Raw genomic sequence first — 13521 nt, 5'->3', positions numbered from 1 at the left:
TCACCCCATACAGCTTTCCTGCTTGGAACAGTTAATGCCATATTCTAGCCTCATCCTCTGACAAAAGGGCTCCACTGTTCCACTGGCTCACAATTCCCATTCCTTTACAGTGACATACCTCAACTGGAGGGTAATACAAGTATATTTAATCATATTGCTTTTCTCCTAAGGTATAAATGACAATTTGCTCCCACATCTCTTTAGAGGTATCTACAAAAGTATTATGCTTGTTTTCAGCAATATCAAGGTTAAATAAGCTTGTTGCCTCAAATAACAATTCTATTTGGAGAAGGGCAAGTTTGAGGTATGTACTCTGTAAATCAAAAATGTATGATAATAAATTGTCTTTCAAAAACAATTATTAGTCTAGATATGCTGAAGTCAGATAGCTCCCCCTACCCAAAGCAAAATCACAAAATATTATTAGGCTTGTGAGTTTTCTACTACATACAAAATCAATATATAGGGATGCACAGATTATAAACAATTCCTGGATTACAGGTAAATTCTCAAATACCTACAGGTATGAAAGTCCATCCTTTTAAAAACAGGTAACTACCCTTAGGAAAGTTAAAATGCCATCACTCAATCCCATAACAGTATAAATAAGATAAAAAATTGGCTGAAAAAAGCAACTGCTTTCACAGAACATGAATGTAGGGGTAAAGCTAAGAGGGTAATTTTGGTGCACAGAGATATAGCGGATGAAAAGGGAACTTCACAGTTTACAAAGGTGGTATCTAAACTCACATAACAGAATTAACACCCTTGCACAAACTAAGAAAGAAGAAAGAAAGAAAAAGAGGAAGGACCACTTCTCAACTCATTCTATGAGGCTAGTATTATCTTGGTATCAAAGACTTCTTAAGAAAAGAATACGGCAGACTAATATCTCTTAGAACAGTATCAGAAAGAATAAAATACTTATGAATAAACTTAACAGAAGTAGTGTGAGACCTGTACACACAAGCCCCAACTACTGAAGCCCGCGCACCGCAACGAAGAGTAGCCCCCGCTCGCCGCAACTAGAGAAAGCATGCGCCCAGCAAGGAAGAGCCAACGCAGTCAAAAATCAATAAATAAATAAATTTAAAAAAAAACCCCAAACAAATAAATAAATAAATAAAATAAAATGTACGTTTTAAAACAAAAACAAATGGAAAGACATTCAGTGTTCATGGACTAGTTTAAAGTGGAAAACAGAATAAGGTATGAATGTTCTCCGTTGGATGAAAAGTGGCATTGTTGGAGGGAAAAGTGGGGGGGTGGTGGTGGTGGGATGAATTGGGAGATTGGGATTGACATGTATACACTGATGTATAAAATATACACTATATATACACTAATATGTATAAAATAGATAACTAATAAGAGCCTACTGTATAAAAAATAAAGCAAAATTCAAAAAAAAAAAAAAGGTTAAGATGGCAACACTCTACAAATAGGTCTACAGATTCAAAGCAACCCCTATCAAAACCAGAGCTGACTCTTTTTGCAGAAATTGAAAAGCTGACCTTAAACTCATATGAAGTGACAGAGCTAGGACCCAGATTCAGGTCTAACTCATAATCTGAACCTCTGGAAAGGGAAGTCAGAAAATAACCGAAATGACATCAGTTCCAAAGGTTTGCTCAGGAGTAGTTTTGTGCCCTAGAGAGGGAAAGAATGACAACTGCATCCCTCTTATGCTACAAAGCTTTCTGGGCCCAGATGTCAGTTTAGCTGCATGGTGGCTTTTGCACATAAGCAAAGAAGTCAAATTGCTAATATTTAAGCTTTCAGTGTTTCAATGAATCATTTTTTAACCTTTGCAATTACAGGGTTCTTGTCAATATAGAGAAAATTAAGCTGGATATCCTCTCTATATATGGACAATAAATACAACTGAATAAAGTCTGAAACCACTCAAGACTATTAAGTACGTTTGATATTTAAGCTAAGAGTTTAAGCTAAGTTATGATATAAAAAATTATGAAGGCTATCAGAATTAGTAGATATTTCTGTGAAGGAGGTAGTTATCTCATTAACTAGTGCTACCCCTGTACAATGACTGTGTAAGTAAAGCTCACAGCAGTGCCAGGGAGGATGCATGCCAAGAATCCAAATGCCTTTTAAATTATAAAAGACAGGACAAATCTAGTAAAGTTCTAGTGTTACTTAAAAGGGGCAGATTTCAAAATAAGGATATAGTAAGTTCACAGGAACTTGTCAACAGTGAGAAGAATACTGGGGAAGGAAAACAAGAGGGACAGGAAAACAGGAAAAGTAGATTTTCTTTCCTATTTTAGTCAGTCTTCTTAGTTTTAACTATTGTTAAAGGGGCAAAATTCTATTAAATGATTTTTTTTTTTAAAGCAAATCAGAATCTTTCTAGGACAAGAAAATAAATAGAAAGACAATTTGCTTGAAATTTAAAGATTAAATAATAACTATATATTACAGAAAAGAATATTCACATCTCATACACAAAATAACGTATGACATGGATAACAGTGCGATAGAAAATCAAGAAAATGAAGATCAGTACCCTCAGAAACTTAGTCCGAGTAACAAACATTAGGAGCCCCAGGAATCCTTAAAATCAGCCAGTGATGGCACAGGGAGTCATCAGCATGAGCCTCCACACCTCCCAGCCTGTGCCCACTGCTTTGAAGCGAAAGGCCTGCTTAAGCCTCCAATTCCAAACAGCATCAGTTTTCTCACTGCTTTCGCAACAGGATTACTCTTGCAAAACTACTTTTTGCATATTAAAAATTGTTTATAATGCAGGCATTATTTAGTTCCTAAAGTCTTTTTGGATGTCACAGTTGTGATTGTGCTTGTTGTTCAATGCTGTTACACTGATCAAAAACCTTTATTATGTCTGTACAAGGAGAAGAGGTGGAAGTGACCTCTCCTGGTATCCACACTGTATACTGAGAACCTGAACTTTTCTATTAAAGAGGTGTCATGAACAGGCCCAGGTATGTTCACCATGTTTAACACAGAACCCAATTTCTCAAAGTAAGAGGACAAATCTCTCCATGCATGTATAGACAAAAGCAGGAGTTTAAATTAAGACAATTACTTTTTAGATGTTCCCCCTCTATGGAAATCTACATGGCAATACATACCAATAAAGCCCTTCTTTGCCAGCTCCATGGTGAACCTCCTTGTGATCTTTTCCAATTCATTATCCTATAAAGGAAAAAGGTGAAACACAAACAATAATGAAAAAATAATTTTTGATAGAAAAACCACTTGTAGAGATAATAGTTGCATCCTATTTTCTACTTATAGGACATTTTCATATATCTTCTTGTGTAATCTTCAGAACAATTCATAAAGTAGGTATTTCCATTTTAAACGGAAATTAAATTTTAAATTTCTGAGAGACTAGAAATTAGGTTACATAAGGAACAGGTAGTAGCACTAAGGCTCAAACCTGTTCTCCTTGTATTAATATAGGATCTTATGAGCAATCCTTATGGTGTATTTTCATTTAAATTACAAATTTAAAAAATAAAATCATACACATTGTTCGTATACAGGTATTTATTCACATAATTTATTTAACTTAATACAGAGGTTAATTAGCAGCTTAAATTAACTTGGAATTGAAAGGATAAATAATAAAATTTTTACCAAACTAGTTAAGATATGTCACTAGAACCTTGGGATCCCAACATAAAAATCTCAGAGCACAGTTATATTATAGTCGTATATAACATGCATGAATATAACTAAATGCTTAAGAATATGAAGGTATACTAATTATACTAATTACCTTTTAACCAGGTAAGAAAATGAAAAAGGACACTGATGTAAGTAGGTGACCTTTCATATGGCAAAACACTCAATGAGTTAACTGCTTGTTTTTCCATTACTTTTAAAAGCAACAGGACGACTTCCCTGGTGGCACAGTGGTTAAGAATCCACCTGCCAATGCAGGGGACACGGGTTTGAGACCTGGTCCAGAAAGATCCCACATGCCGCAGAGCAACTAAGACTGTGCGCCACAACTACTGAGCCTGTGCTCTAGAGCCCACGAGCCACAACTACTGAAGCCCACGCACCTAGAGCCTGTGCTCCGCAACAAGAGAAGCCACCGCAATGAGAAGCCCGTGCACCGCAACGAAGAGTAGCCCCTGCTCACCACAACTAGAGAAAGCCCACACGCAGCAACAAAGACCCAATGCAGCCAAAAATAAATAAAGAAATAAAGAAATTTATAAAAGCAACAGGAACCATTAATCTCACTGGTATAGGGGATACACAGAAGTCCAGTAATTTCAAGTCCTTTGTAAATGCACCATGTGCACTAATGTCACTTTGATACTTACGGTATAGTTCTTGGGATTGATCTTAACACCAGCTTTGGCACCCCCAAATGGCACATCTGAAAGAGAAGGCTGAAAGTTATTCCATATAAAGGCTAGAAGAATTAAAAAGGCAGAAAGCACTGTGTAATGTTATAAAAGTATGATACTTTTAGCTTTAGTTTCAGAAAATTCAATAAATAAACCCACCATCTCTTCTAAAATGCTGTACCTTAAAATTCTAGTGAACAGAAACTAGACTAGGCAAATTACAATGCATATATAATCAGTGTGCTTTACTATTTCTAAAATGTAATGGAATATTTATTTTCCTTTTACTATGATTTGGTCTTATTTACAGAGTATAGAAAGGGATTTAAACAAAGATCTACACTTAAGGAAAATTCAATTAGTTCCTATAAAGTTCCCCATTAAAAAAAAAAAAGACTAAATCTTAACTAAGACTAATTGAAAAATGATATAAGTCAAACTGTGCAACCTAAAAACAAAAAAACCCCACTTCTGATGAGGTATATTTCTCTAACAACCTTGTATGCAAACATATTTCCCCAAAGAGTTCTTATTAGGTAGCGGCAAAGGAGACCACTTACCAACCACTGCACACTTATATGTCATCAGAGAAGCCAGAGCTTTTACTTCATCTACACTCACATCAGTGCTGTAACGGATACCTGGCAGTTTAAAAAAAAGAGGGGGGTGAGAAAGAAGGGGATGTATTTAGAACATCCTTCTGGCATGTTGAAAAAAAAATGCTAGAAATTGAAAATGTCCACACTTTTTATGGTTATTTTCAAGAACACCTAAAGTAGCTTATGACTAAAGAGTCAATAGGGGGACTTCCCTGGTGGTCCAGTGCTTAAGATTCCATGCTTCCGCTGCAGGGGGGCTCGGGTTCATCCCTGGTTGGGGAACTAAGATCCCACATGCCGCGTAGCTTGGCCAGAAAGAAAAAAAAAGAGTCAGTAGGAAAAAAGCTGCTAATTAGATACCCAGAAAGAGCGACAGAATGAGCACTGAATTTGATTCAAGTATTTTCATATTTAAGAGAATAAAATTGGTGAAGTTCAGTGTTCGCTTTCTGGTATGAGTAGCATCAAGTAGGGTTTCTGGGGATTTCGAGATAAGATAGCCCTGTCCTTCAGGGACTTATAACCCAGTGGGAAATAACAGTAAATATGATTTCACAGACGAAAATTACCTTCCAATGAATGTTTTTTACACTTTCAGGGAGACAAGTAACTCCATGGAGGCTTTTCTTTCTTTTACTTTTTGCTTTAGGTGACTTGGTAGCAGAGAGTTCAAGAATTTTGCTATAGGCAAATGGATAGTTAACAGGCTTGACAGTTTCAACTTGAATATCAGATGTCTAAATAGAGGTTTTGGCTTCAATGGGGTATAACCAAAGAGATCCTTACCTGTAACTCCCTTCACCAACTGCCAGCCTCTTTCAACCAAGAAATGAGAAGCTTGACAAAGTCATCTCTCCTTCCTGGAAATGAGCAATTCCCTTCACTCTGCTATAAGGATGGGAGGTAGCCAAGCAGACAGGCAACTCGGAGTCTTAATGCCCTCAATCCTCTACCAAACTAGATGTTTGGTAGAGGGGACACAGAAAGCGGGTATGCCCACTACTTTGGTTTTGGTGGTCTTAGTCAATAACCGAAGTTTTGCAGGGTTAAGCCACCTCTCATCCTTTTAGTCCATTGCTTCTCAACCCCAAGGAAGAAGGCCTGAGTGAGGCTGATGATTGCACACTGCTTGGGGCTCCCTGACACTGAGTCACAAGTATGGGGGCCCAGGGACACCTCTTAAAGGATTCTGGGAATAAAAGTTTTTCAGATAGAAATACACAGTATTCTCATGGACCAGCAGTTTGAGAAAACTCCCTTAGTCATTTAAAAAAGCTGGCTCTTGGATGTTTCCGAAAACACCTATCTAAACATAAACGACACGTTCCAAGAGAATTTCATCTGTCGGTATATGATCATAAACAGCAAATTCTGAAACTGAACATATTTCTTTGTCCCATCAGAAAAATAAAATGAATTATTTAGAAAAGCAAGCTCTTAGAAAACTATCTTGCATATAATGGGTTCTCAGATTATTTGTGGAATAAACTGTTATTAAAATTTTAGAATGATAAATGACAGGGTTTTGGGGTTTTTTTTTTGCATATAGCAGATATCTGTTGCTATAAGCTTGCTTCCTCATTTTGTTCAGGTCTTTATTAAAAACTTTCTTCATTCTGAGAGGCCCTCCCTGACCACCCCTTTTAAAATAATTTAAAATAGCACTTCCTCATCCCCACTCTCCAGCCCCTATTTACTTTAAATTGACTTTATATTTGTTTACTCTCCAGCTTCCACCCCCACCCACCCCCACCCCAGCAAATCAGCACCATGAAGACAGACTTTCTTTTGTCTACTAATTCTTGGTGCCTAACACAGAAAATTTGCATGCATTAGGCACTCAAATACATGTGGAATAAATATGACTATTTCTTGACTCTTAAAACTTAAGGTAGAAAGACAGAATCCATGTTAAAATTTTGACATACATGTAAGTCAGTGCCTGTGCATATCATGGAAGGAATAAAAAGCGCTAAAAAGCAAATGTACCAGGTCCTAAAAACTATTACAGAAAAAAAATCCAAAATTTGTAAGTAATATTAAGACCAGGGCTTCCCTGTTGGCGCAGTGGTTGAGAATCTGCCTGTCAATGCAGGGGACACGGGTTCGAGCCCTGGTCTGGGAAGATCCAACATGCCGCAGAGCAACTAGGCCCGTGAGCCACAATTGCTGAGTCTGCGCGTCTGGAGCCTGTGCTCCGCAACAAGAGAGGCCGCGATAGTGAGAGGCCCGCGCACCGCGATGAAGAGTGGCCCCCACTTGCCGCAACTAGAGAAAGCCCTCGCACAGAAACGAAGACCCAACACAGCCAGAAATAAATAAATAAATAAATAAATAAATAAATAAATAAATAAATAAATAAATAAAATTTAAAAAAAAATTAAGACCAAACACTGGTTTCAACAAAAATTGCTTTACTAAAAAAATTTTAAATTGAAGTATTCAGGTATACAACATAGTGATTCACTACTTTTATAGATTATGCTCCATTTAAAGTTATTACAGGGACTTCCCTGGTGGTGCAGTGGTTAAGAATCCTCCTGCCAATGCAGGGGACAAGGGTTTGAGCCCTGGTCTGGGAAGATCCCACATGCCGCGGAGCAACTAAGCCTGAGCGCCACAACTACTAAGCCTGAGCGCCACAACTACTAAGCCTGCGCTCTAGAGCCTGAGAGCTACAACTACTGAGTCCGTATTCCACAACTACTGAAGCCTGCACACCTAGAGCCTGTGCCCTGCAAGAAGAGAAGCCACCGCAGTGAGAAAGCCCGAGCACCGCAACAATAGGTAGCCCCCGCTCGCCGCAACTAGAGAAAGCCCGTGCACAGCAACAAAGACCCAATGCAGCCAAAAAACAAAAAGTTATTATAAAATATTGGCTATATTCCCTGTGCTGTACAATATATCCTTGTAGCTTATTTTATACACAGTAGTTTGTACCTCTTAATCCCCTACCCCTATCTTGCCCCTCCCCCGTGGTAACCACTATTGTTCTCTATATCTATGAATCTGTTTTGTTTTGTGAAATTCACCCATTTATTTATTTATTGAAATTTATTTTATTTTTTTTAAATTAATTAATTTATTTATTGAAACCGTGTCCCCTGCATTGGCAGACGGATTCTTAACCACTGCGCCACCAGGTAAGTCCTGTTTTGAGATTTTGATAGGGATTGCATAAAACCTGTTGATTGCTTTGAGTAGTACAGACATTTTAATATTATGAATTCTTCCTATCTATGAACACAGGATATTTTTCCATTTCTTTGTATCTTCAATTTCCTTCAATAATGTCTTTAAGTTTTCAGAGTATAGGTCTTTTATCTCCTTGGTTAAGTTAAAAAATTGTTTAAATACTAAAATGTGTTTATACAAATTGTCACTTAGTGACTAGGCATTACTTAGGCATATTATTTAGTGGAAACTATGCTAGGCCAGGGATCTGGGTTGGGTGCAGTGCCCAGCATTTCCTAACTAAGTGAACTCACCCCAATAGCAACTGCTGTGGGCATCTGCACTTGCTCACCTGGGGAGGTGCAAACAATGCTCTTAGGCTTCATGCCAGAATTGCTTGGGATAATGTGTTTGAGGCAGCTGGCACAGTGTCTGCATGTGGTCGATACTTCAATCTCAACTATTTTCACTGTTATTATAAGTATTGCAAAGTAGTGGCAAATAACAAAGAAATGTAGTTTTTAAAAAGTCTAAATGGATAGGATTTTAAACAAGCAGCTCAATAACCTTTGATTTTATTACTTCTCAAGACAAATTCATGGAGGTGGTAAAATAGTGCTCTATTAAGAATCAGCATTTTTCCTATTACAGTTGAAGCACTTTTTTTCATTGTGCTTTTAGAGTCTATGGAAATAGTCACTGTTACATTAATTTTCCTTGCTTTCTTAAGTGGGGGAAAAGTTACTTTCCCTTACCCAGTGCTTATAACTAATGCATTCAGTGGGAAACGAAAAACAGCTTGAAATACTAACATTCATAAATCAGACAGCAATCCTAATGTTCTAGACTTAAATGCTCATTAGAAACCAGGCCACTCCTTCTACAAAACAGTGTAAACAAAATCTATTTTATTGCAGAAGTCCTGGAATGATATGAGTCAGAAACTGCATGTAACAAAAAACATGTTTCCACTGGATGGCACCCAGGAATTCCTGTTTGTAAAGTGAAATTTTCTTTCCTAGCCACACCCATTTAGAGAGCTCAACTGCAAGACACTGAAGAGTAGTAGTTACATAAATCACCTCACTCCACAGGCATTTTCTGCAGGCTAGGAACCAATGAAGACTTCTAGTGAATTGAGGCAAGGGACCACTATAAGGAAAGTAGTGGAGTCAGGGAATAAGCCCTGGGGAACTGATAAGGGTGAGAGACCTAGAAATGAATGCAGGGGATGCCTGGGCTAAAGAAGACATATGCTTTCATTTTTAACTTTCTAATTAGTGACACGTGAATGTTTTTACGTGTGGAATTTGGCAGATATACTAGTACAGACTCCAGTAATACAGGAATTACCCATACCCAAGGGAAGGCTAGTTACTATTCTTCCTCTGGGATTGGAAACCAAAGATAATTACTAAAAATATACTGCCCCCTGAAAATTCTTTACCACATTCTAATGAATGCTAAGAATATGACTGCAAAAAAGACAATATGCTCCAATAAATTTGTAAATTCAGTGGATTAGGAGATATTAGCACAATTGGTGTACATGAAGGACAAAATGATGTGACATATACTTTGAAGTTCTGAAAGAAGGGGAAAACCTAGCATTTTTGAATGCCTACTGTATATCAAGAATAGTAAATATGAAGACAAAGTCGTTCAATAAAGCCAGATACCCACATGCATAAAAGAAAACCAAAAAAACTTAAAACATTTTAAACCAAAATGAAGCAAGAAGGACCTTATTTGCAGTATGAATATTCTCACTTTTTATAAAACCAAGCCTTTCTTTCCCTCTTTTCTGTGGCACAGAAGGCTAAAGGTAAGCAAGACCAACAGGGATTGGATGCGGCACAGGGATAGAAACTAGAAGGAACAAATTTTATTACAAAAATGGAGAACATATATTATAGTTTTTTGGTGTCCTGAAATCTCAGAGCCTACGCTGACACGAGCATTGCTACTGTTTGGGAAGAGATCAACTGGATCTTTGAACGACAGATGTAATAATGGAGGTAGATGCTTCCAATGGAAAGCACGAGTCCATGGCTGGGTACACTAGAAAGGGAACTGGGTGATTATACAGATGTGGACCACAGGTCTGATGTCATTATAAATAGGGTCTGGTGGGGAGGAATAAATTAGGAGGTTGGTATTAACATTTACACCCTACTCAATACTCTGTAATAACCTATCTGGGAAAGAATCTGAAAAAGAATAGAAATATGTATATGTATAACTGAATCACTTTGCTGTACACCTGAAACTAACACAACATTGTAAATCAGCTATACTCCAATACAAAATAAAAAAAATAAAAAAAAAAAAAGAAATGGGGTCTAAAATCAAGGTCCACGGCTGAAAGAGTAATCTGTGCTTTCAGTTCACCAGAGGAAAGAAACACCACCCATGACAATGTTTATTATTTATCAAACTTGGTAAAGTTGGAGGAAAGGTTGGTGATAGAACTTTGAAATCATACCATTGATTCTCCAGAGAAATTAACTTAATATATAGTTATTTTGAGCTAACTAGTAATCAGATGTTTCAAAACAACATTAATGAAATGCAGACCTCTGCAAACTATACACAGCACAAAACATTTCTCAGCCTTTTAACTTAACTCCCAAATATTTTCCTTACTACCCTCAAGAGCCTAAGATTGGTGTACAGTAAGTTTTTCTAGGAGGAAAAAAAAAATCAAAAGCAAAAACTGACTAAGTTGCTATGGTGATAAAGAAAACACACCAGCTGATTACTTTGAAAAAGATGCAGTGAAAACCACAACTGAGTAGCTTGAATTTTTCTCCCTTTTGCTAGATGACTCAAACCCAAAAACATACAAAAAAAGCTCCTAGCGACTAAGTCGCCATTGTTTTTTATGATGAATCATTAACTAAACACATTCATGAAAATTCAAATGGGATTTTAAAAGTTACTTGAACCTGGATCTTTTAACAGTGTTTGATTTACTGACCAGAAATTCAATTTCCAACTGTAGTGTCTCTTTTCAGAAACTATTTACTCAATAACCAAGAGTTCTACCACGAGCACAGAACCCCAGAAAGGCAAAGAGGACTTAGAACTCTTAAAATTCATGCACTAATACACTTGCCATTTACTCATTAGAACCTATTTTCTCACTTAATAATATTCCCTAGCTCGCAATAGAAGAGCATAACTTAATTAAAAATGAGGAGAGGAGGGAAAGCAGCAGTGAGGAACCAGTACCTACCCACCAGCAAGTAATGACCATGTAAAATACTAGAAGTCTCACAAAAATTCCTTCAGCTCCAGGAAGGAGCATTTAGTACAGAAACTAAGGATTGCTTGACAGTATCCATGTACCGTTCCGTTTAAGGCAGGGAACAAACACTTTACAGTCTTAACCCATTATCAAAATCTTTATTTTAAGCATTTTGAAAAGACAAAACTAAGCTTTCTGGGAAGCAAATGTTTAGCTGCTGTCGGAAAAACGAAATGAAAAATATATTTCTTCTTTCCATTAAAATTTCAAAATTATGTAATACATACGCATGTTTTCAAAATTCAAATACAGAAAAAGCTGATGTCTCCTGATTACCACTTATGACCCCAGTCCTTAGGGGTGACTATTCTTGGCAACTTAAATGTATATATAACCTTCCAAGTCATTTCCCAGCGTTTATGTACATACATATCTATAGAACATAGAACTGTTTTGTGTTTAAGTATTTAACTTACTGCCCGATGGACGGAGGAAAGAATATGAATTAAAAGGGGGATTCTGTTAATTTTTGTTTTATAGATTCCTTATTCTGATAATAACACTAAGCTTATCTTATCATATCTTCATACCAAACAGGTCCTGGAAATGATGTTAGTAAAATTGGTGAATATAAAGTGGATAACACTTAGTAAAAGACAACAATTTGTTATAAAAAGATTCAAAGAGGTAAAGGCTCAAAATTTCAGATATCTAGTTTCCTATCTATTATTTACAAGTCTAGGTGATATCTGAGAGGGATCTTAAGAGAGGACGAGAAGAATTATAGGGATATGGGAGACAAGGTAGGGACTGGCACCACACTTTTTTTGCAAGGGTAAGATTGAGAAAAACATATGCCTGTATTTCCATTTTTCCTAAGGATCATTTTACACCAGATTTCCTTTATTTTCAAAATGCAATCCTCTTTCCTAGTAACACTTTGTTCCCTGATACCAGTTTTCCTACCAGTGTCTCAGATGAGTTAAATCTTTGACTCCCCATTCCATATATTCTACCTGTAGGGGAATCCTGAAGCTAACCAGGAGCCCATCAAGAGTTGCCTCATTAGAACAAAAGATGCTCTTATCACCCAGGAAATTCCAAGGGATTTAGGAACTCTGTGTAGGATGCTCCTACCATCCCCCATAACTCAGGAAATTACAAGGGTTTCAGGGGCTCTGTGTCAGCAACTGGAGTCAAAGGCCAAATATCAGAACAATGGATACTCCCAGAACCCCTATCACTCAGGAAATTACAAGGATTTTAGGAGCTCTGTATTAGGAACTGCGGGCAGAGACCACATAAATATTTATTATTCCATAAAACCTTACTTTTCACTATTTACAAACATATTCTGTCCTCATGACCCCAACACACAGTCCCACCTCCTGCCTGAGCTGATGCCACCCCCTCTACGACACCTCTATCTGAAATGACCTTTCCCCAGTCGAACTCCTAACCAGCCTTCCCTACTTCCAAATCAAGATGGTCTTTCCCGGGCATCTTCCTTGAACTCCTATTGCAGTAACATATTACCCAGTGTGCTTCCAACTGTGTCACTTATTGACTGGTTCCAGGAAAGGAAAATCAACCTTTATAATTTTCATTTGTGTCATCTTTCATATTTTCCTCTAGCCAAGCAGCAATTTAGAAAAATTAGAAGGTCTGACAGACTTTCTCCAAGAACAATCAAGAGAACAGCAATTCATGATAAACAAAGGCTTTTCTTAGTTTTTAGGAAGAGACACCCAGAAGAAAGCCATTTAAAAATTAGTGACCTGAGTAGTAATACATTTTGACTAACTCTAAAGAATAAACAAAGTGCAAAGTGCAAACTGCAAAGCGCTAAAAAATTATCGCACTGAAGACCCATAAAGATACATGAAATAACACTCTGGTGGAGAAATGAGTTTTTCTGGCCGATATAAACTGTTTAAACACCAAAGCTCTTGAAACCTCTTTCAATGGAAAACTCTCTTTAAAATGTTCCTTCATTGCCTAAGTAATTACAACAAAAGGGACTGGTAAAGACATCACCTGTGAATGCATTTATTTTCTAGCAAGAAGTTAGGTCTTCTAATAGCTATTAACAAATTTCAAATGATCCAAAGTAGTAGGAATCATTGTGCTGATGGCATGACATGATTTT

The 13521-nt window shown here is 37.1% G+C and overlaps 1 protein-coding gene across 1 annotated transcript in view; it reads right to left on the bottom strand.

The window, feature by feature from the left end:
* GLUD1 (glutamate dehydrogenase 1) overlaps window positions 1-13521 on the bottom strand; it is a 39068-nt gene that overhangs the window by 19560 nt on the left and 5987 nt on the right. Inside the window, exons 2-4 of the mRNA XM_082424234.1 lie at window positions 4910-4990; window positions 4323-4378; window positions 3114-3177 (exon numbers count right to left, since the gene is read on the bottom strand). Coding sequence (XP_082280360.1) covers window positions 3114-3177; window positions 4323-4378; window positions 4910-4990 — 201 coding nt within the window. The remainder of the gene's footprint in view (window positions 1-3113; window positions 3178-4322; window positions 4379-4909; window positions 4991-13521) is intronic.

Source organism: Balaenoptera physalus, assembly GCF_965194825.1.
Source record: "Balaenoptera physalus genome assembly, chromosome: 14".
In the NCBI taxonomy this organism is placed as follows: Eukaryota; Metazoa; Chordata; class Mammalia; order Artiodactyla; family Balaenopteridae; genus Balaenoptera; species Balaenoptera physalus.
The sequence above is the reverse complement of the archived record's forward strand: the minus strand, read 5'-3'. Positions and strand labels throughout refer to the sequence as shown.